Genomic DNA, 22,808 nt, shown 5'->3' with positions numbered 1-22,808 from the left:
TGATTTGGCTCCTCCTCCTGCAGGGTGATACATATAGAAGGAGCTATGAGTCTGCTCCTCCTCCTGCAGGGTGATACATATAGAAGGAGCTATGAGTCTGCCCCTCCTCCTGCAGGGTGATACATATAGAAGGAGCTATGAGTCTGCCCCTCCTCCTGCAGGGTGATACATATAGAAGGAGCTATGAGTCTGCTCCTCCTCCTGCAGGGTGATACATATAGAAGGAGCTATGAGTCTGCCCCTCCTCCTGCAGGGTGATACATATAGAAGGAGCTATAAGTCTGCTCCTCCTCCTGCAGGGTGATACATATAGAAGGAGCTATGAGTCTGCCCCTCCTCCTGCAGGGTGATACATATAGAAGGAGCTATGAGTCTGCCCCTCCTCCTGCAGGGTGATACATATAGAAGGAGCTAGGAGTCTGCTCCTCCTCCTGCAGGGTGATACATATAGAAGGAGCTATGAGTCTGCCCCTCCTCCTACAGGGTGATACATATAGAAGGAGCTATGAGTCTGCTCCTCCTCCTGCAGGGTGATACATATAGAAGGAGCTATGAGTCTGCTCCTCCTCCTGCAGGGTGATTCATATAGAAGGAGCTATGAGTCTGCTCCTCCTCCTGCAGGGTGATACATATAGAAGGAGCTATGAGTCTGCCCCTCCTCCTGCAGGGTGATACATATAGAAGGAGCTATGAGTCTGCTCCTCCTCCTGCAGGGTGATACATATAGAAGGAGCTATGAGTCTGCCCCTCCTCCTGCAGGGTGATACATATAGAAGGAGCTATGAGTCTGCCCCTCCTCCTGCAGGGTGATACATATAGAAGGAGCTATGAGTCTGCTCCTCCTCCTGCAGGGTGATACATATAGAAGGAGCTATGAGTCTGCCCCTCCTCCTGCAGGGTGATACATATAGAAGGAGCTATGAGTCTGCCCCTCCTCCTGCAGGGTGATACATATAGAAGGAGCTATGAGTCTGCTCCTCCTCCTGCAGGGTGATACATATAGAAGGAGCTATGAGTCTGCCCCTCCTCCTGCAGGGTGATACATATAGAAGGAGCTATGAGTCTGCTCCTCCTCCTGCAGGGTGATACATATAGAAGGAGCTATGAGTCTGCTCCTCCTCCTGCAGGGTGATACATATAGAAGGAGCTATGAGTCTGCCCCTCCTCCTGCAGGGTGATACATATAGAAGGAGCTATGAGTCTGCTCCTCCTCCTGCAGGGTGATACATATAGAAGGAGCTATGAGTCTGCCCCTCCTCCTGCAGGGTGATACATATAGAAGGAGCTATGAGTCTGCCCCTCCTCCTGCAGGGTGATACATATAGAAGGAGCTATGAGTCTGCCCCTCCTCCTGCCGGGTGATACATATAGAAGGAGCTATGAGTCTGCCCCTCCTCCTGCAGGGTCATACATATAGAAGGAGCTATGAGTCTGCTCCTCCTCCTGCAGGGTGATACATATAGAAGGAGCTATGAGTCTGCCCCTCCTCCTGCAGGGTGATACATATAGAAGGAGCTATGAGTCTGCCCCTCCTCCTGCAGGGTGATACATATAGAAGGAGCTATGAGTCTGCTCCTCCTCCTGCAGGGTGATACATATAGAAGAGAGCTATGAGTCTGCCCCTCCTCCTGCAGGGTGATACATATAGAAGGAGCTATGAGTCTGCTCCTCCTCCTGCAGGGTGATACATATAGAAGGAGCTATGAGTCTGCCCCTCCTCCTGCAGGGTGATACATATAGAAGGAGCTATGAGTCTGCTCCTCCTCCTGCAGGGTGATACATATAGAAGGAGCTATGAGTCTGCTCCTCCTCCTGCAGGGTGATACATATAGAAGGAGCTATGAGTCTGCCCCTCCTCCTGCAGGGTGATACATATAGAAGGAGCTATGAGTCTGCTCCTCCTCCTGCAGGGTGATACATATAGAAGGAGTTATGAGTCTGCTCCTCCCCCTGCAGGGTGACACATATAGAAGGAGCTATGAGTCTGCCCCTCCTCCTGCAGGGTGATACATATAGAAGGAGCTATGAGTCTGCTCCTCCTCCTGCAGGGTGATACATATAGAAGGGAGCTATGAGTCTGCTCCTCCTCCTGCAGGGTGATACATATAGAAGGAGCTATGAGTCTGCTCCTCCTCCTGCAGGGCGATACATATAGAAGGAGCTATGAGTCTGCTCCTCCTCCTGCAGGGTGATACATATAGAAGGAGCTATGAGTCTGCTCCTCCTCCTGCAGGGTGATACATATAGAAGGAGCTATGAGTCTGCCCCTCCTCCTGCAGGGTGATACATATAGAAGGAGCTATGAGTCTGCTCCTCCTCCTGCAGGGTGATACATATAGAAGGAGCTATGAGTCTGCTCCTCCTCCTGCAGGGTGATACATATAGAAGGGAGCTATGAGTCTGCTCCTCCTCCTACAGGGTGATACATATAGAAGGAGCTATGAGTCTGCTCCTCCTCCTGCAGGGCGATACATATAGAAGGAGCTATGAGTCTGCTCCTCCTCCTGCAGGGCGATACATATAGAAGGAGCTATGAGTCTGCTCCTCCTCCTGCAGGGTGATACATATAGAAGGAGCTATGAGTCTGCCCCTCCTCCTACAGGGTGATACATATAGAAGGAGCTATGAGTCTGCCCCTCCTACTGCAGGGTGATACATATAGAAGGAGCTATGAGTCTGCCCCTCCTCCTGCAGGGTGATACATATAGAAGGAGCTATGAGTCTGCTCCTCCTCCTGCAGGGTGATACATATAGAAGGAGCTATGAGTCTGCCCCTCCTCCTGCAGGGTGATACATATAGAAGGAGCTATGAGTCTGCTCCTCCTCCTGCAGGGTGATACATATAGAAGGAGCTATGAGTCTGCTCCTCCTCCTGCAGGGTGATACATATAGAAGGAGCTATGAGTCTGCCCCTCCTCCTGCAGGGTGATACATATAGAAGGAGCTATGAGTCTGCTCCTCCTCCTGCAGGGTGATACATATAGAAGGAGCTATGAGTCTGCTCCTCCTCCTGCAGGGTGATACATATAGAAGGAGCTATGAGTCTGCTCCTCCTCCTGCAGGGTGATACATATAGAAGGAGCTATAAGTCTGCCCCTCCTCCTGCAGGGTGATACATATAGAAGGAGCTATGAGTCTGCCCCTCCTCCTGCAGGGTGATACATATAGAAGGAGCTATGAGTCTGCTCCTCCTCCTGCAGGGTGATATATATAGAAGGAGCTATGAGTCTGCTCCTCCTCCTGCAGGGTGATACATATAGAAGGAGCTATGAGTCTGCCCCTCCTCCTGCAGGGTGATACATATAGAAGGAGCTATGAGTCTGCCCCTCCTCCTGCAGGGTGACACATATAGAAGGAGCTATGAGTCTGCCCCTCCTCCTGCAGGGTGATACATATAGAAGGAGCTATGAGTCTGCTCCTCCTCCTGCAGGGTGATACATATAGAAGGAGCTATGAGTCTGCTCCTCCTCCTGCAGGGTGATACATATAGAAGGAGCTATGAGTCTGCTCCTCCTCCTGCAGGGTGATACATATAGAAGGAGCTATGAGTCTGCCCCTCCTCCTGCAGGGTGATACATATAGAAGGGAGCTATGAGTCTGCTCCTCCTCCTGCAGGGTGATACATATAGAAGGAGCTATGAGTCTGCCCCTCCTCCTGCAGGGTGATACATATAGAAGGAGCTATGAGTCTGCTCCTCCTCCTGCAGGGTGATACATATAGGAGGAGCTATGAGTCTGCCCCTCCTCCTGCAGGGTGATACATATAGAAGGAGCTATGAGTCTGCTCCTCCTCCTGCAGGGTGATACATATAGAAGGAGCTATGAGTCTGCTCCTCTTCCTGCAGGGTGATACATATAGAAGGAGCTATGAGTCTGCTCCTCCTCCTGCAGGGTGATACATATAGAAGGAGCTATGAGTCTGCCCCTCCTCCTGCAGGGTGATACGTATAGAAGGAGCTATGAGTCTGCCCCTCCTCCTGCAGGGTGATACATATAGAAGGAGCTATGAGTCTGCCCCTCCTCCTGCAGGGTGATACATATAGAAGGAGCTATGAGTCTGCCCCTCCTCCTGCAGGGTGATACATATAGAAGGAGCTATGAGTCTGCCCCTCCTCCTGCAGGGTGATACATATAGAAGGAGCTATGAGTCTGCTCCTCCTCCTGCAGGGTGATACATATAGAAGGAGCTATGAGTCTGCCCCTCCTCCTGCAGGGTGATACATATAGAAGGAGCTATGAGTCTGCTCCTCCTCCTGCAGGGTGATACATATAGAAGGAGCTATGAGTCTGCTCCTCCTCCTGCAGGGTGATACATATAGAAGGAGCTATGAGTCCGCCCCTCCTCCTGCAGGGTGATACATATAGAAGGAGCTATGAGTCTGCTCCTCCTCCTGCAGGGTGATACATATAGAAGGAGCTATGAGTCTGCTCCTCCTCCTGCAGGGTGATACATATAGAAGGAGCTATGAGTCTGCCCCTCCTCCTGCAGGGTGATACATATAGAAGGAGCTATGAGTCTGCCCCTCCTCCTGCAGGGTGATACATATAGAAGGGAGCTATGAGTCTGCCCCTCCTCCTGCAGGGTGATACATATAGAAGGAGCTATGAGTCTGCTCCTCCTCCTGCAGGGTGATACATATAGAAGGAGCTATGAGTCTGCCCCTCCTCCTGCAGGGTGATACATATAGAAGGAGCTATGGGTCTGCCCCTCCTCCTGCAGGGTGATACATATAGAAGGAGCTATGAGTCTGCTCCTCCTCCTGCAGGGTGATACATATAGAAGGAGCTATGAGTCTGCCCCTCCTCCTGCAGGGTGATACATATAGAAGGAGCTATGAGTCTGCCCCTCCTCCTGCAGGGTGATACATATAGAAGGAGCTATGAGTCTGCTCCTCCTCCTGCAGGGTGATACATATAGAAGGAGCTATGAGTCTGCTCCTCCTCCTGCAGGGTGATACATATAGAAGGAGCTATGAGTCTGCTCCTCCTCCTGCAGGGTGATACATATAGAAGGAGCTATGAGTCTGCTCCTCCTCCTGCAGGGTGATACATATAGAAGGAGCTATGAGTCTGCTCCTCCTCCTGTAGGGTGATACATATAGAAGGAGCTATGAGTCTGCCCCTCCTCCTGCAGGGTGATACATATAGAAGGAGCTATGAGTCTGCCCCTCCTCCTGCAGGGTGACACATATAGAAGGAGCTATGAGTCTGCCCCTCCTCCTGCAAGGTGATACATATAGAAGGAGCTATGAGTCTGATCCTCCTCCTGCAGGGTGATACATATAGAAGGAGCTATGAGTCTGCTCCTCCTCCTGCAGGGTGATACATATAGAAGGAGCTATGAGTCTGCTCCTCCTCCTGCAGGGTGATACATATAGAAGGAGCTATGAGTCTGCCCCTCCTCCTGCAGGGTGATACATATAGAAGGAGCTATGAGTCTGCTCCTCCTCCTGCAGGGTGATACATATAGAAGGAGCTATGAGTCTGCCCCTCCTCCTGCAGGGTGATACATATAGAAGGAGCTATGAGTCTGCTCCTCCTCCTGTAGGGTGATACATATAGAAGGAGCTATGAGTCTGCTCCTCCTCCTGCAGGGTGATACATATAGAAGGAGCTATGAGTCTGCTCCTCCTCCTGCAGGGTGATACATATAGAAGGAGCTATGAGTCTGCTCCTCCTCCTGCAGGGTGATACATATAGAAGGAGCTATGAGTCTGCCCCTCCTACTGCAGGGTGATACATATAGAAGGAGCTATGAGTCTGCCCCTCCTCCTGCAGGGTGATACATATAGAAGGAGCTATGAGTCTGCACCTCCTCCTGCAGGGTGATACATATAGAAGGAGCTATGAGTCTGCCCCTCCTCCTGCAGGGTGATACATATAGAAGGAGCTATGAGTCTGCTCCTCCTCCTGCAGGGTGATACATATAGAAGGAGCTATGAGTCTGCCCCTCCTCCTGCAGGGTGATACATATAGAAGGAGCTATGAGTCTGCCCCTCCTCCTGCAGGGTGATACATATAGAAGGAGCTATGAGTCTGCCCCTCCTCCTGCAGGGTGATATATATAGAAGGAGCTATGAGTCTGCTCCTCCTCCTGCAGGGTGATACATATAGAAGGAGCTATGAGTCTGCCCCTCCTCCTGCAGGGTGATACAGATAGAAGGAGCTATGAGTCTGCCCCTCCTCCTGCAGGGTGATATATATAGAAGGAGCTATGAGTCTGCTCCTCCTCCTGCAGGGTGATACATAAAGAAGGAGCTATGAGTCTGCCCCTCCTCCTGCAGGGTGATACATATAGAAGGAGCTATGAGTCTGCTCCTCCTCCTGCAGGGTGATACATATAGAAGGAGCTATGAGTCTGCCCCTCCTCCTGCAGGGTGATACATATAGAAGGAGCTATAAGTCTGCTCCTCCTCCTGCAGGGTGATACATATAGAAGGAGCTATGAGTCTGCCCCTCCTCCTGCAGGGTGATACATATAGAAGGAGCTATGAGTCTGCCCCTCCTCCTGCAGGGTGATACATATAGAAGGAGCTAGGAGTCTGCTCCTCCTCCTGCAGGGTGATACATATAGAAGGAGCTATGAGTCTGCCCCTCCTCCTACAGGGTGATACATATAGAAGGAGCTATGAGTCTGCTCCTCCTCCTGCAGGGTGATACATATAGAAGGAGCTATGAGTCTGCAACTCCTCCTGCAGGGTGATACATATAGAAGGAGCTATGAGTCTGCAACTCCTCCTGCAGGGTGATACATATAGAAGACACTATGAGTCTGCCCCTCCTCCTGCAGGGTGATACATATAGAAGGAGCTATGAGTCTGCCCCTCCTCCTGCAGGGTGATACATATAGAAGGAGCTATGAGTCTGCCCCTCCTCCTGCAGGGTGATACATATAGAAGGAGCTATGAGTCTGCTCCTCCTCCTGCAGGGTGATACATATAGAGGAGCTATGAGTCTGCTCCTCCTCCTGCAGGGTGATACATATAGAAGGAGCTATGAGTCTGCCCCTCCTCCTGCAGGGTGATTCATATAGAAGGAGCTATGAGTCTGCTCCTCCTCCTGCAGGGTGATACATATAGAAGGAGCTATGAGTCTGCCCCTCCTCCTGCAGGGTGATACATATAGAAGGAGCTATGAGTCTGCTCCTCCTCCTGCAGGGTGATACATATAGAAGGAGCTATGAGTCTGCCCCTCCTCCTGCAGGGTGATACATATAGAAGGAGCTATGAGTCTGCCCCTCCTCCTGCAGGGTGATACATATAGAAGGAGCTATGAGTCTGCTCCTCCTCCTGCAGGGTGATACATATAGAAGGAGCTATGAGTCTGCTCCTCCTCCTGCAGGGTGATACATATAGAAGGAGCTATGAGTCTGCCCCTCCTCCTGCAGGGTGATACATATAGAAGGAGCTATGAGTCTGCCCCTCCTCCTGCAGGGTGATACATATAGAAGGAGCTATGAGTCTGCCCCTCCTCCTGCAGGGTGATACATATAGAAGGAGCTATGAGTCTGCTCCTCCTCCTGCAGGGTGATACATATAGAAGGAGCTATGAGTCTGCTCCTCCTCCTGCAGGGTGATACATATAGAAGGAGCTATGAGTCTGCCCCTCCTCCTGCAGGGTGATACATATAGAAGGAGCTATGAGTCTGCTCCTCCTCCTGCAGGGTGATACATATAGAAGGAGCTATGAGTCTGCCCCTCCTCCTGCAGGGTGATACATATAGAAGGAGCTATGAGTCTGCTCCTCCTCCTGCAGGGTGATACATATAGAAGGAGCTATGAGTCTGCTCCTCCTCCTGCAGGGTGATACATATAGAAGGAGCTATGAGTCTGCCCCTCCTCCTGCAGGGTGATACATATAGAAGGAGCTATGAGTCTGCTCCTCCTCCTGCAGGGTGATACATATAGAAGGAGCTATGAGTCTGCCCCTCCTCCTGCAGGGTGATACATATAGAAGGAGCTATGAGTCTGCCCCTCCTCCTGCAGGGTGATACATATAGAAGGAGCTATGAGTCTGCTCCTCCTCCTGCAGGGTGATACATATAGAAGGAGCTATGAGTCTGCCCCTCCTCCTGCCGGGTGATACATATAGAAGGAGCTATGAGTCTGCTCCTCCTCCTGCAGGGTGATACATATAGAAGGAGCTATGAGTCTGCCCCTCCTCCTGCAGGGTGATACATATAGAAGGAGCTATGAGTCTGCCCCTCCTCCTGCCGGGTGATACATATAGAAGGAGCTATGAGTCTGCTCCTCCTCCTGCAGGGTGATACATATAGAAGGAGCTATGAGTCTGCCCCTCCTCCTGCAGGGTGATACATATAGAAGGAGCTATGAGTCTGCTCCTCCTCCTGCAGGGTGATACATATAGAAGAGAGCTATGAGTCTGCCCCTCCTCCTGCAGGGTGATACATATAGAAGGAGCTATGAGTCTGCTCCTCCTCCTGCAGGGTGATACATATAGAAGGAGCTATGAGTCTGCCCCTCCTCCTGCAGGGTGATACATATAGAAGGAGCTATGAGTCTGCTCCTCCTCCTGCAGGGTGATACATATAGAAGGAGCTATGAGTCTGCTCCTCCTCCTGCAGGGTGATACATATAGAAGGAGCTATGAGTCTGCCCATCCTCCTGCAGGGTGATACATATAGAAGGAGCTATGAGTCTGCTCCTCCTCCTGCAGGGTGATACATATAGAAGGAGCTATGAGTCTGCTCCTCCTCCTGCAGGGTGATACATATAGAAGGAGCTATGAGTCTGCCCCTCCTCCTGCAGGGTGATACATATAGAAGGAGCTATGAGTCTGCCCCTCCTCCTGCAGGGTGATACATATAGAAGGAGCTATGAGTCTGCCCATCCTCCTGCAGGGTGATACATATAGAAGGAGCTATGAGTCTGCTCCTCCTCCTGCAGGGTGATACATATAGAAGGAGCTATGAGTCTGCTCCTCCTCCTGCAGGGTGATACATATAGAAGGGAGCTATGAGTCTGCCCCTCCTACTGCAGGGTGATACATATAGAAGGAGCTATGAGTCTGCTCCTCCCCCTGCAGGGTGATACATATAGAAGGAGCTATGAGTCTGCCCCTCCTCCTGCAGGGTGATACATATAGAACGAGCTATGAGTCTGCCCCTCCCCCTGTAGGGTGATACATATAGAAGGAGCTATGAGTCTGCCCCTCCTCCTGCAGGGTGATACATATAGAAGGAGCTATGAGTCTGCTCCTCCTCCTGCAGGGTGATACATATAGAAGGAGCTATGAGTCTGCTCCTCCTCCTGCAGGGTGATACATATAGAAGGAGCTATGAGTCTGCCCCTCCTCCTGCAGGGTGATACATATAGAAGGAGCTATGAGTCTGCTCCTCCTCCTGCAGGGTGATACATATAGAAGGAGCTATGAGTCTGCTCCTCCTCCTGCAGGGTGATACATATAGAAGGAGCTATGAGTCTGCTCCTCCTCTTGCAGGGTGATACATATAGAAGGAGCTATGAGTCTGCCCCTCCTCCTGCAGGGTGATACATATAGAAGGAGCTATGAGTCTGCCCCTCCTCCTGCATGTGATACATATAGAAGGGAGCTATTAGTCTGCTCCTCCTCCTGCAGGGTGATACATATAGAAGGAGCTATGAGTCTGCTCCTCCTCCTGCAGGGTGATATATATAGAAGGGAGCTATGAGTCTGCTCCTCCTCCTGCAGGGTGATACATATAGAAGGAGCTATGAGTCTGCTCCTCCTCTTGCAGGGTGATACATATAGAAGGAGCTATGAGTCTGCCCCTCCTCCTGCAGGGTGATACATATAGAAGGGAGCTATGAGTCTGCTCCTCCTCTTGCAGGGTGATACATATAGAAGGAGCTATGAGTCTGCCCCTCCTCCTGCAGGGTGATACATATAGAAGGAGCTATGAGTCTGCTCCTCCTCCTGCAGGGTGATACATATAGAAGGAGCTATGAGTCTGCCCCTCCTCCTGCAGGGTGATACATATAGAAGGAGCTATAAGTCTGCTCCTCCTCCTGCAGGGTGATACATATAGAAGGGAGCTATGAGTCTGCTCCTCCTCTTGCAGGGTGATACATATAGAAGGAGCTATGAGTCTGCCCCTCCTCCTGCAGGGTGATACATATAGAAGGAGCTATGAGTCTGCCCCTCCTCCTGCAGGGTGATACATATAGAAGGAGCTATGAGTCTGCTCCTCCTCCTGCAGGGTGATACATATAGAAGGAGCTATGAGTCTGCTCCTCCTCCTGCAGGGTGATACATATAGAAGGAGCTATGAGTCTGCCCCTCCACCTGCAGGGTGATACATATAGAAGGAGCTATGAGTCTGCCCCTCCTCCTGCAGGGTGATACATATAGAAGGAGCTGTGAGTCTGCTCCTCCTCCTGCAGGGTGATACATATAGAAGGAGCTATGAGTCTGCTCCTCCTCCTGCAGGGTGATACATATAGAAGGAGCTATGAGTCTGCCCCTCCTCCTGCAGGGTGATACATATAGAAGGAGCTATGAGTCTGCCCCTCCTCCTGCAGGGTGATACATATAGAAGGAGCTATGAGTCTGCCCCTCCTCCTGCAGGGTGATACATATAGAAGGAGCTATGAGTCTGCCCCTCCTCCTGCAGGGTGATACATATAGAAGGAGCTATGAGTCTGCCCCTCCTCCTGCAGGGTGATACATATAGAAGGAGCTATGTGTCTGCCCCTCCTCCTGCAGGGTGATACATATAGAAGGAGCTATGAGTCTGCCCCTCCTCCTGCAGGGTGATACATATAGAAGGAGCTATGAGTCTGCCCCTCCTCCTGCAGGGTGATACATATAGAAGGAGCTATGAGTCTGCCCCTCCTCCTGCAGGGTGATACATATAGAAGGAGCTATGAGTCAGCCCCTCCTCCTGCAGGGTGATACATATAGAAGGAGCTATGAGTCTGCCCCTCCTCCTGCAGGGTGATACATATAGAAGGAGCCATGAGTCTGCCCCTCCTCCTGCAGGGTGATACATATAGAAGGAGCTATGAGTCTGCTCCTCCTCCTGCAGGGTGATACATATAGAAGGAGCTATGAGTCTGCCCCTCCTCCTGCAGGGTTATACATATAGAAGGATCTATGAGTCTGCTCCTCCTCCTGCAGGGTGATACATATAGAAGGAGCTATGAGTCTGCCCCTCCTCCTGTAGGGTGATACATATAGAAGGAGCTATGAGTCTGCTCCTCCTCCTGCAGGGTGATACATATAGAAGGAGCTATGACTTGGCTCCTCCTCCTGCAGGGTGATACATATAGAAGGAGCTATGAGTCTGCCCCTCCTCCTGCAGGGTGATACATATAGAAGGAGCTATGAGTCTGCTCCTCCTCCTGCAGGGTGATACATATAGAAGGAGCTATGAGTCTGCTCCTCCTCCTGCAGGGTGATACATATAGAAGGAGCTATGAGTCTGCTCCTCCTCCTGCAGGGTGATATATATAGAAGGAGCTATGAGTCTGCCCCTCCTCCTGCAGGGTGATACATATAGAAGGAGCTATGAGTCTGCCCCTCCTCCTGCAGGGTGATACATATAGAAGGAGCTATGAGTCTGCCCCTCCTCCTGCAGGGTGATACATATAGAAGGAGCTATGAGTCTGCCCCTCCTCCTGCAGGGTGATACATATAGAAGGAGCTATGAGTCTGCTCCTCCTCCTGCAGGGTGATACATATAGAAGGAGCTATGATTTGGCTCCTCCTCCTGCAGGGTGATACATATAGAAGGAGCTATGAGTCTGCTCCTCCTCCTGTAGGGTGATACATATAGAAGGAGCTATGAGTCTGCCCCTCCTCCTACAGAGTGATACATATAGAAGGAGCTATGAGTCTGCCCCTCCTCCTGCAGGGTGATACATATAGAAGGAGCTATGAGTCTGCCCCTCCTCCTGCAGGGTGATACATATAGAAGGAGCTATGAGTCTGCTCCTCCTCCTGTAGGGTGATACATATAGAAGGAGCTATGAGTCTGCTCCTCCTCCTGCAGGGTGATACATATAGAAGGAGCTATGAGTCTGCCCCTCCTCCTGCAGGGTGATACATATAGAAGGAGCTATGAGTCTGCTCCTCCTCCTGCAGGGTGATACATATAGAAGGAGCTATGAGTCTGCTCCTCCTCCTGCAGGGTGATACATATAGAAGGAGCTATGAGTCTGCTCCTCCTCCTGCAGGGTGATACATATAGAAGGAGCTATGAGTCTGCTCCTCCTCCTGCAGGGTGATACATATAGAAGGAGCTATGAGTCTGCCCCTCCTCCTGCAGGGTGATACATATAGAAGGAGCTATGAGTTGGCTCCTCCTCCTGCAGGGTGATACATATAGAAGGAGCTATGAGTCTGCCCCTCCTCCTGCAGGGTGATACATATAGAAGGAGCTATGAGTTGGCTCCTCCTCCTGCAGGGTGATACATATAGAAGGAGCTATGAGTCTGCCCCTCCTCCTGCAGGGTGATACATATAGAAGGAGCTATGATTCGGCTCCTCCTCCTGCAGGGTGATACATATAGAAGGAGCTATGAGTCTGCCCCTCCTCCTGCAGGGTGATACATATAGAAGGAGCTATGAGTCTGCCCCTCCTCCTGCAGGGTGATACATATAGAAGGAGCTATGAGTCTGCCCCTCCCCCTGCAGGGTGATACATATAGAAGGAGCTATGAGTCTGCTCCTCCTCCTGCAGGGTGATACATATAGAAGGAGCTATGAGTCTGCTCCTCCTCCTGCAGGGTGATACATATAGAAGGAGCTATGAGTCTGCTCCTCCTCCTGCAGGGTGATACATATAGAATGAGCTATGAGTCTGCCCCTCCTCCTGCAGGGTGATACATATAGAAGGAGCTATGAGTCTGCCCCTCCTCCTGCAGGGTGATACATATAGAGGGAGCTATGAGTCTGCTCCTCCTCCTGCAGGGTGATACATATAGAAGGGAGCTATGAGTCTGCTCCTCCTCCTGCAGGGCGATACATATAGAAGGAGCTATGAGTCTGCCCCTCCTCCTGCAGGGTGATACATATAGAAGGAGCTATGAGTCTGCCCCTCCTCCTGTAGGGTGATACATATAGAAGGAGCTATGAGTCTGCTCCTCCTCCTGCAGGGTGATACATATAGAAGGAGCTATGAGTCTGCCCCTCCCCCTGCAGGGTGATACATATAGAAGGAGCTATGAGTCTGCCCCTCCTCCTGCAGGGTGATACATATAGAAGGAGCTATGAGTCTGCTCCTCCTCCTGCAGGGTGATACATATAGAAGGAGCTATGAGTCTGCCCCTCCTCCTGCAGGGTGATACATATAGAAGGAGCTATGAGTCTGCCCCTCCTCCTGCAGGGTGATACATATAGAAGGAGCTATGAGTCTGCCCCTCCTCCTGCAGGGTGATACATATAGAAGGAGCTATGAGTCTGCCCCTCCTCCTGCAGGGTGATACATATAGAAGGAGCTATGAGTCTGCCCCTCCTCCTGCAGGGTGATACATATAGAAGGAGCTATGAGTCTGCTCCTCCTCCTGCAGGGTGATACATATAGAAGGAGCTATGAGTCTGCCCCTCCTCCTGCAGGGTGATACATATAGAAGGAGCTATGAGTCTGCTCCTCCTCCTGCAGGGTGATACATATAGAGGGAGCTATGAGTCTGCTCCTCCTCCTGTAGGGTGATACATATAGAAGGAGCTATGAGTCTGCCCCTCCTCCTGCAGGGTGATACATATAGAAGGAGCTATGAGTCTGCCCCTCCTCCTGCAGGGTGATACATATAGAAGGAGCTATGAGTCTGCCCCTCCTCCTGCAGGGTGATACATATAGAAGGAGCTATGAGTCTGCCCCTCCTCCTGCAGGGTGATACATATAGAAGGGAGCTATGAGTCTGCTCCTCCTCCTGCAGGGTGATACATATAGAAGGAGCTATGAGTCTGCCCCTCCTCCTGCAGGGTGATACATATAGAAGGAGCTATGAGTCTGCCCCTCCTCCTGCAGGGTGATACATATAGAAGGAGCTATGAGTCTGCCCCTCCTCCTGCAGGGTGATACATATAGAAGGAGCTATGAGTCTGCCCCTCCTCCTGCAGGGTGATACATATAGAAGGGAGCTATGAGTCTGCTCCTCCTCCTGCAGGGTGATACATATAGAAGGAGCTATGAGTCTGCTCCTCCTCCTGCAGGGTGATACATATAGAAGGAGCTATGAGTCTGCCCCTCCTCCTGCAGGGTGATACATATAGAAGGAGCTATGAGTCTGCCCCTCCTCCTGCAGGGTGATACATATAGAAGGAGCTATGAGTCTGCCCCTCCTCCTGCAGGGTGATACATATAGAAGGAGCTATGAGTCTGCCCCTCCTCCTGCAGGGTGATACATATAGAAGGAGCTATGAGTCTGCCCCTCCTCCTGCAGGGTGATACATATAGAAGGAGCTATGAGTCTGCTCCTCCTCCTGCAGGGTGATACATATAGAAGGAGCTATGAGTCTGCTCCTCCTCCTGCAGGGTGATACATATAGAAGGAGCTATGAGTCTGCTCCTCCTCCTGCAGGGTGATACATATAGAAGGAGCTATGAGTCTGCCCCTCCTCCTGCAGGGTGATACATATAGAAGGAGCTATGAGTCTGCCCCTCCTCCTGCAGGGTGATACATATAGAAGGAGCTATGAGTCTGCCCCTCCTCCTGCAGGGTGATACATATAGAAGGAGCTATGAGTCTGCCCCTCCTCCTGCAGGGTGATACATATAGAAGGGAGCTATGAGTCTGCTCCTCCTCCTGCAGGGTGATACATATAGAAGGAGCTATGAGTCTGCCCCTCCTCCTGCAGGGTGATACATATAGAAGGAGCTATGAGTCTGCTCCTCCTCCTGCAGGGTGATACATATAGAAGGAGCTATGAGTCTGCCCCTCCTCCTGCAGGGTGATACATATAGAAGGAGCTATGAGTCTGCCCCTCCTCCTGCAGGGTGATACATATAGAAGGAGCTATGAGTCTGCCCCTCCTCCTGCAGGGTGATACATATAGAAGGAGCTATGAGTCTGCCCCTCCTCCTGCAGGGTGATACATATAGAAGGAGCTATGAGTCTGCCCCTCCTCCTGCAGGGTGATACATATAGAAGGAGCTATGAGTCTGCTCCTCCTCCTGCAGGGTGATACATATAGAAGGAGCTATGAGTCTGCTCCTCCTCCTGCAGGGTGATACATATAGAAGGAGCTATGAGTCTGCTCCTCCTCCTGCAGGGTGATACATATAGAAGGAGCTATGAGTCTGCCCCTCCTCCTGCAGGGTGATACATATAGAAGGAGCTATGAGTCTGCCCCTCCTCCTGCAGGGTGATATATATAGAAGGAGCTATGAGTCTGCTCCTCCTCCTGCAGGGTGATACATATAGAAGGAGCTATGAGTCTGCCCCTCCTCCTGCAGGGTGATACATATAGAAGGAGCTATGAGTCTGCTCCTCCTCCTGCAGGGTGATACATATAGAAGGAGCTATGAGTCTGCTCCTCCTCCTGCAGGGTGATACATATAGAAGGAGCTATGAGTCTGCCCCTCCTCCTGCAGGGTGATACATATAGAAGGAGCTATGAGTCTGCCCCTCCTCCTGCAGGGTGATACATATAGAAGGAGCTATGAGTCTGCCCCTCCTCCTGCAGGGTGATACATATAGAAGGAGCTATGAGTCTGCTCCTCCTCCTGCAGGGTGATATATATAGAAGGAGCTATGAGTCTGCTCCTCCTCCTGCAGGGTGATACATATAGAAGGAGCTATGAGTCTGCTCCTCCTCCTGCAGGGTGATACATATAGAAGGAGCTATGAGTCTGCCCCTCCTCCTGCAGGGTGATACATATAGAAGGAGCTATGAGTCTGCTCCTCCTCTTGCAGGGTGATACATATAGAAGGAGCTATGAGTCTGCCCCTCCTCCTGCAGGGTGATACATATAGAAGGAGCTATGAGTCTGCTCCTCCTCCTGCAGGGTGATATATATAGAAGGGAGCTATGAGTCTGCTCCTCCTCCTGCAGGGTGATACATATAGAAGGAGCTATGAGTCTGCCCCTCCTCCTGCAGGGTGATACATATAGAAGGAGCTATGAGTCTGCCCCTCCTCCTGCAGGGTGATGCATATAGAAGGAGCCATGAGTCTGCTCCTCCTCTTGCAGGGTGATACATATAGAAGGAGCTATGAGTCTGCCCCTCCTCCTGCAGGGTGATACATATAGAAGGAGCTATGAGTCTGCCCCTCCTCCTGCAGGGTTATACATATAGAAGGGAGCTATGAGTCTGCTCCTCCTCTTGCAGGGTGATACATATAGAAGGAGCTATGAGTCTGCCCCTCCTCCTGCAGGGTGATACATATAGAAGGAGCTATAAGTCTGCTCCTCCTCCTGCAGGGTGATACATATAGAAGGGAGCTATGAGTCTGCTCCTCCTCTTGCAGGGTGATACATATAGAAGGAGCTATGAGTCTGCCCCTCCTCCTGCAGGGTGATACATATAGAAGGAGCTATGAGTCTGCCCCTCCTCCTGCAGGGTGATACATATAGAAGGAGCTGTGAGTCTGCCCCTCCTCCTGCAGGGTGATACATATAGAAGGAGCTGTGAGTCTGCTCCTCCTCCTGCAGGGTGATACATATAGAAGGAGCTATGAGTCTGCTCCTCCTCCTGCAGGGTGATACATATAGAAGGAGCTATGAGTCTGCCCCTCCTCCTGCAGGGTGATACATATAGAAGGAGCTATGAGTCTGCCCCTCCTCCTGCAGGGTGATACATATAGAAGGAGCTATGAGTCTGCCCCTCCTCCTGCAGGGTGATACATATAGAAGGAGCTATGAGTCTGCCCCTCCTCCTGCAGGGTGATACATATAGAAGGAGCTATGAGTCTGCCCCTCCTCCTGCAGGGTGATACATATAGAAGGAGCTATGAGTCTGCCCCTCCTCCTGCAGGGTGATACATATAGAAGGAGCTATGAGTCAGCCCCTCCTCCTGCAGGGTGATACATATAGAAGGAGCTATGAGTCTGCCCCTCCTCCTGCAGGGTGATACATATAGAAGGATCTATGAGTCTGCTCCTCCTCCTGCAGGGTGATACATATAGGAGCTATGAGTCTGCTCCTCCCCCTGCAGGGTGATACATATAGAAGGAGCTATGAGTCTGCCCCTCCTCCTGCAGGGTGATACATATAGAAGGAGCTATGAGTCTGCTCCTCCTCCTGCAGGGTGATACATATAGAAGGAGCTATGACTTGGCTCCTCCTCCTGCAGGGTGATACATATAGAAGGAGCTATGACTTGGCTCCTCCTCCTGCAGGGTGATACATATAGAAGGAGCTATGATTCGGCTCCTCCTCCTGCAGGGTGATATTTCTCAGTCTTGCTCTTACGTTTCTCCTGTTTGTTGTGTTTTTCAGATGACCCGGATTGTGTTACCCAGAATGGTGCTGAGGTACGGAGGGGTGAGAGGGCTGTATTTTCGCTGCTCTGTAATGTTTCCTGCCTCTTACAGGTTATTCACATGACGGTTTCTGGTTAGCACAGGATTTCCTGGTGTCTCTCAGCAGCACAATAATACAGTATATTTGCTCCTGTGAAGCTGCAGGACCCGGGAATATTGTAAAGTGGTTCTATAGGTTAAATGAATTCCCAGAGAGCCTCTATAACGGTAGTGAAAGTATTCAGATCCAATTGCTGGTTTGAAAACTGCAGAATATGTTTCGTGGGGCAACCCCTTTAAGAGGAGGAGGGGTGCTTACTTAATTGTTTATATTAAAATATTGCGAGTCCTGCAGCTTCATAGGGGCAAACATACCCTACTATTGTTAGGATCACAGATAATTGCTTTTGTTGAGACTAAGGGAAAACAGATTAACTAGGTTAAATTGAATTTTATGAGTCCATCCTGTTGTATTCTTAATCGCATATACAGTACGTATAATACTTATCAGATCTGGGCTGCAGTACCTGAGAACGGCCACTACACAGTGTGTGGCGCTGTGATGTTCCGTCTCCATACACTCTTCATTACAGCAGACATCATTGACTTGTGTCCCTTCAAGAGTCCTGTCAAGGGCGCGGCTAGAGTAGCAAAGTGGGGGACAAACCTCATGTAATAGCCCACCATTCCCAGGAATGACTTTATTTGCCTTGTGGTGACAGGTCGGGGCCGTATCGCCTCTATTTTGTTCACTTGGGGTTTGATGACTCCGCGCCCAATGACAAACCCCAGGTACTTAGTCACTTCTAACCCTATCGCACATTTTTTGGGGTTAGCGGTTAGGCCAGCTTTCAGAAGGGAGTCCACTACAGCCTGCACTTTGGGTAGGTGACTTTCCCAGTCGGTACTGTGGATGACAATATCGTCCAGGTAAGCCGAAGCGTACCGACGATGTGGACGAAGCACGATGTCCATTAGTCATTGAAAAGTGGCGGGGACGCCATGCGGACCAAAGGGTAAGAACCTATATTGATACAGCCCCTCAGGTGTGATGAAGGCAGTTTTCTCTTTGGCAGCCTCCGTTAAGGGCACCTGCCAGTACCGTTTCGTGAGGTCAGAATCAGAAAAATACCGGACTTGTCCTAACCTCTCGATGAGCCCATCCACCCGGGGCATGGGATACGCATCGAATTTGGAAACCTCGTTAAGTTTTAGAAAGTCGTTACAAAACCGCAACGTCCCGTCCGGCTTCAGTATCAATACTATAGGACTGGCCCACTCACTTTTTGACTCCTCAATGACGTCTAGCTGCAACATTAGCTGTACCTCCTCCGATATGACTTGTCGCCGAGCCTCGGTTACCCGATACGATTTTAATTGGACTTTTGCCTAAGGCTCAGTGACAATGTCATGCTGGATTATGGAAGTGCGTCCAGGGAGGTCCGAGAACACATCCGCGTTCCGACTAACGAACTCCCTGGCCTCCTGAGTCTGTTTAGAGGAGAGGCTGTCAACAATTTTTACTGCGGCAGCCGCCTCATTTGCATCAGGCAGAGGGGCCGGAACCTCTTCTCCTAGAAATCCTGGCCGCGGGCTGTCTTCTGTACAGGTTTCCCTATCTTTCCACGGTTTGAGTAAATTCACATGGTAAACCTGCTCCGGGTTTCGCTGCCCTGGCTGGTGTACCTTGTAGTTTGCATCTCTAATTTTCTCGAGTACCTAGCCAGGAACTTACTGTACACGGTCGGCAACAGAACCAAAACCCGATCACCCGGGTTAAAGATCCGGACCCGAGCCTGCCGATTATAGACCCGACTCTGGGCTCACTGAGCTGCCTCCATATGCTCCCTAACAAGAGGCAACACTGTCTCTATCTGATGTTGCATCTGGGTAACGTACTCAATGACACTTTTATGTGGAGTGGGTTGTTGTTCCCACGCCTCTTTGGCCACGCCCAAGAGACTGCGAGGGTGTCTGCCATATAGCAGTTCGAAGGGCGAGAACCCAGCAGAGGCCTGGGGTACCTCTCACATTCCGAACAAGAGATAGAGCAGAAGGAGGTCCCAGTCCTTCCCATCTTTAGACACTACCTTTTTCAACATATTTTTTAATGTTTGGTTAAACCGTTCTACCAGACCGTCCGTTTGTGGATGGTAAACGGACGTCCATAGTTGTCTTATGTGCAGCAACTTACAGAGTTCCCTTATCACCTTGGACATAAAAGGGGTCCCTTGGTCGGTCAGAACCTCTTTAGGTAGTCCTACTCGGGAAAACATCTCCATTAACTCCTTAGCTATGAGTTTGGCCGAGGTATGTCGCAGTGGCACCGCCTCCGGGTACCGACTGGCGTAGTCTAGAATGACTAAGATGTGTTGATGCCCTCTGGCGGACTTCGATACTGGGCCTATGAGGTCCATAGCTATTCGGTCAAACGGTACTTCGATAATCGGGAGAGGTACTAGGGGACTACGGAAATGTGGCTGGGGGCTAGTTATCTGGCAGGTCGGGCAAGACTTACAAAACTCTTCCACTTCTTTGAATATGCTGGGCCAGTAAAACCGCTGTAGAATACGATCCTGAGTTTTCTGCAGCGCCAGGTGACCCCCGAGAACGTGTTGGTGGGCTACATCTAACACAAGCTTGCGATAAGCCTTGGGGACCACCAACTGTTCAATAGGTTCACCCCGTAGTTGGCTTACCCGATACAACATATCTTGATGAACCACAAAATGGGGAAACACTGACTCTGCCCCCTACTATTAACACATTTTTCCAGGCACAGGATAGGGTTGGGTCCCGACGTTGGGTGGTACCAAAATTATCCCCGGAGACATTGAGGTCTGCCAATTCAGGACCCGGTGGCAAGTCCTCCACGTCTCCCACCATCACACTTAGCGGGGTTGTCTCCCCCTCTTCCACCGAAGTGGCGGTCACCCCTACCGCTGGCCCTTCGGTCTCAGGGTCCCAGGGTTCTGGTCTCCCCCGAGAGTGTTGCACACAGACTCCTGGCATATAGTGTCCATAGGCTCAACCCGATGGAGACAGTCAGCCCTTACATGGTCAGGCTCCTGACACCGCCAGCAGACTATCGGATCTAGGTCCGCCGTGGGTACATCCCAGGCGTGTTTCATCGGCTCCAATTACCGGGCCTGGGGTGGAGATTTCCGGGGTTTGCCGACCCCCCCTCCCGACAGAACCCTCCTTTAGATTCCTGGTAGCTACATAGCGTTCCACCAGGTCCACCATCTCAAGGGCATTGCCAGGAGACACCTGGCCGATCCAGTGCTGGAGAGGGTATGGCAAAGCCCTCTAGAACATATCGGCTAACATACGATCCAGCATAGCAGTGGGACTCAACACGTCAGGTTGTAGCCATTTTTTCAAGAGGTGAAGTAAGTTATAATACTGGGGTCTTGCAGGCTCAGCCGGCTTAAACCCCCACTGATGCACATGCTGGGGCCCGGACCAACCCATTAACCCCCAGTCTTGCCAGAATCTCTCCCTTGACTTTCTGGTAGTCGGCCGCTTGATCGTCCGGCAAGTTGAAATACACCCACTGGGAATCGGAAGCCAGGAACGGAGCGACGACCTCAGCCCACTGGTCACGGAGTAGCTTTTCCCTGATGGCCACTTTCTCGTACATTGCCAGGTAGGTTTCAATGTCGTCTGCGGGGGTCATCTTAGGAATCACAGCACGGACTGCTTTCCGGGCATCGTGGACACTCAGGGTTGCTCCTGCTGTGTGCAAAGCCATCACGTGTTGTAGCAGCAACTGGTTAGTCTCCTGCTGCTGCCTATTAGCCTTGAGTTGCTGCAGGTTTGTCTCTCGCTGCTGCAGGTTAGTCTCCATGATGTCCTTCACAACAGCCTCCATTTTGTCATGGGGCACTGGTTGTAATACAGCTGGTTTAATGTACGACGTACAATGCAGAAACCAAAAATATCGGCGTTCTCGCCAGCCTCACTGCTACTGCCCGCATCTTCCACCAATTGTGGGGTTTCGCTCTGGTAGACAGGATTAGTGGACGCAGTATAGTGGCAACAACAAGTTCTTTGGATCAAACAGTTCAATGTTTTATTCACACTTTAGGCAAGTGACAAAACAAGCAGTCATAATCAAGCAAAAAGTCACCTTGCGTTGTTGGTGGTAATTCACACCATGCGGCAATTCTGCCTCAAAGAGTCCTTGACCATAGCAGCACCAACCTGTTTTCACGCCAAACAGGTAGCAAGTCTTCATCTAAACACGAGGCTCCCAGATCCCAACACAGAGACATGGCCTCTGACCCTAGCTGCCTATTTAAGGACAGCCAGGTGCTGCCTAAACCCGGACCGGCACTTAAAATCCGGTCCAGTATTTGACCTTACCTGGCTGTAATTCAGCCCAGACCAAACCTCTCTGTGTCACAATATGTAAAATTTGGAAAGGGGTAGGGATTTTTTACTTCTTATTAAACAACTTTTAGCCCCCTTAGGGGGCCAGAACCTGGGATCTTTTGATCCCTTGTCCCATTCACCCTAAGGGCTGAATATTTATTTTCCCTGTACATTCCCGTTTTTTTTGGTTTTTTTTGGGGGGGGGGGGGGGGTTTGCAGCCGGTTTGTGGATACATTCACTTCAACGGGTGCCACAAATAAACGGGAATGACTCCTTGTGCATTTCATGTCCGTATGTCCACAATTTGCAGACCACAAAACACCCAGCAGTTGTGTGCATGAGACCTAATAGAGATCTATTAAAACGGCAGAATGCCATTCACCCTATCTGCTGAGCTGTGCCTTGTGCACAGCTTAGCAGGGAGGTTACTATGACCGGCCGGGGAAGCCTCAGCAGCGCCCAGGCTGTCGTGGAACCGATCAGAGCCCCGCCATGTCACTGGGGGCTCTGATCAGAAGTCAGAGGGAGCCGCATCCCTCTGACTAACCTCACAGATGCTGCCATCTCTGTTGAATACGGCATCTGCAGGTTTAAATGACGTGGTTTAGCGTGATTGCCATCCCCTGACAATGCAGCCAGGTGCCTGCTGGATTATACAGCCGGTACCCGCTGCATATGGAGCGGGCTCAGCGCAGCAGTGCTGTGCCCCATACAAGCCCTCAGCCACTGTGACGTGTGTATATCTTGGTGGTTGAAAGGGTTGTCTCACTTCAGCAAATAGCATTTATCATGTAGAGGAAGTTAATACAAGGCTCTTACTAATGTATTGTGATTGTCCATATTGCTTCCTTTGCTGGTTTGATCCCTTTTTCCATCACATCATACTTTGCTCGTTTCCATGGTCATGACCACCCTGCAATCCATCAGTGGTAGTGGTGCTTTCACACTAAAGGAAAAAGCGTTGGAATCTCTGGTGGCCGGGCCCGTGCATAGGCTGGGGCTTTTTCCTATAGTGTGCAAG

The 22,808-nt window shown here is 50.8% G+C and overlaps 1 protein-coding gene across 1 annotated transcript in view; it reads left to right on the top strand.

The window, feature by feature from the left end:
• The window catches only part of LOC120988976 (very-long-chain 3-oxoacyl-CoA reductase-like), a 61,958-nt gene that overhangs the window by 29,410 nt on the left and 9,740 nt on the right, over positions 1–22,808 (top strand). Inside the window, exon 6 of the mRNA XM_040416803.1 lies at positions 17,387–17,421. Within this exon, the coding sequence (XP_040272737.1) occupies positions 17,387–17,421 (35 nt within the window). The remainder of the gene's footprint in view (positions 1–17,386; positions 17,422–22,808) is intronic.

The sequence above is a fragment of the Bufo bufo genome, chromosome 1 (genome assembly GCF_905171765.1).
Source record: "Bufo bufo chromosome 1, aBufBuf1.1, whole genome shotgun sequence".
Classification (NCBI taxonomy): domain Eukaryota; kingdom Metazoa; phylum Chordata; class Amphibia; order Anura; family Bufonidae; genus Bufo; species Bufo bufo.
Note: the sequence above shows the minus strand (reverse complement) of the source record. Positions and strands in the feature narration are given on the sequence as shown.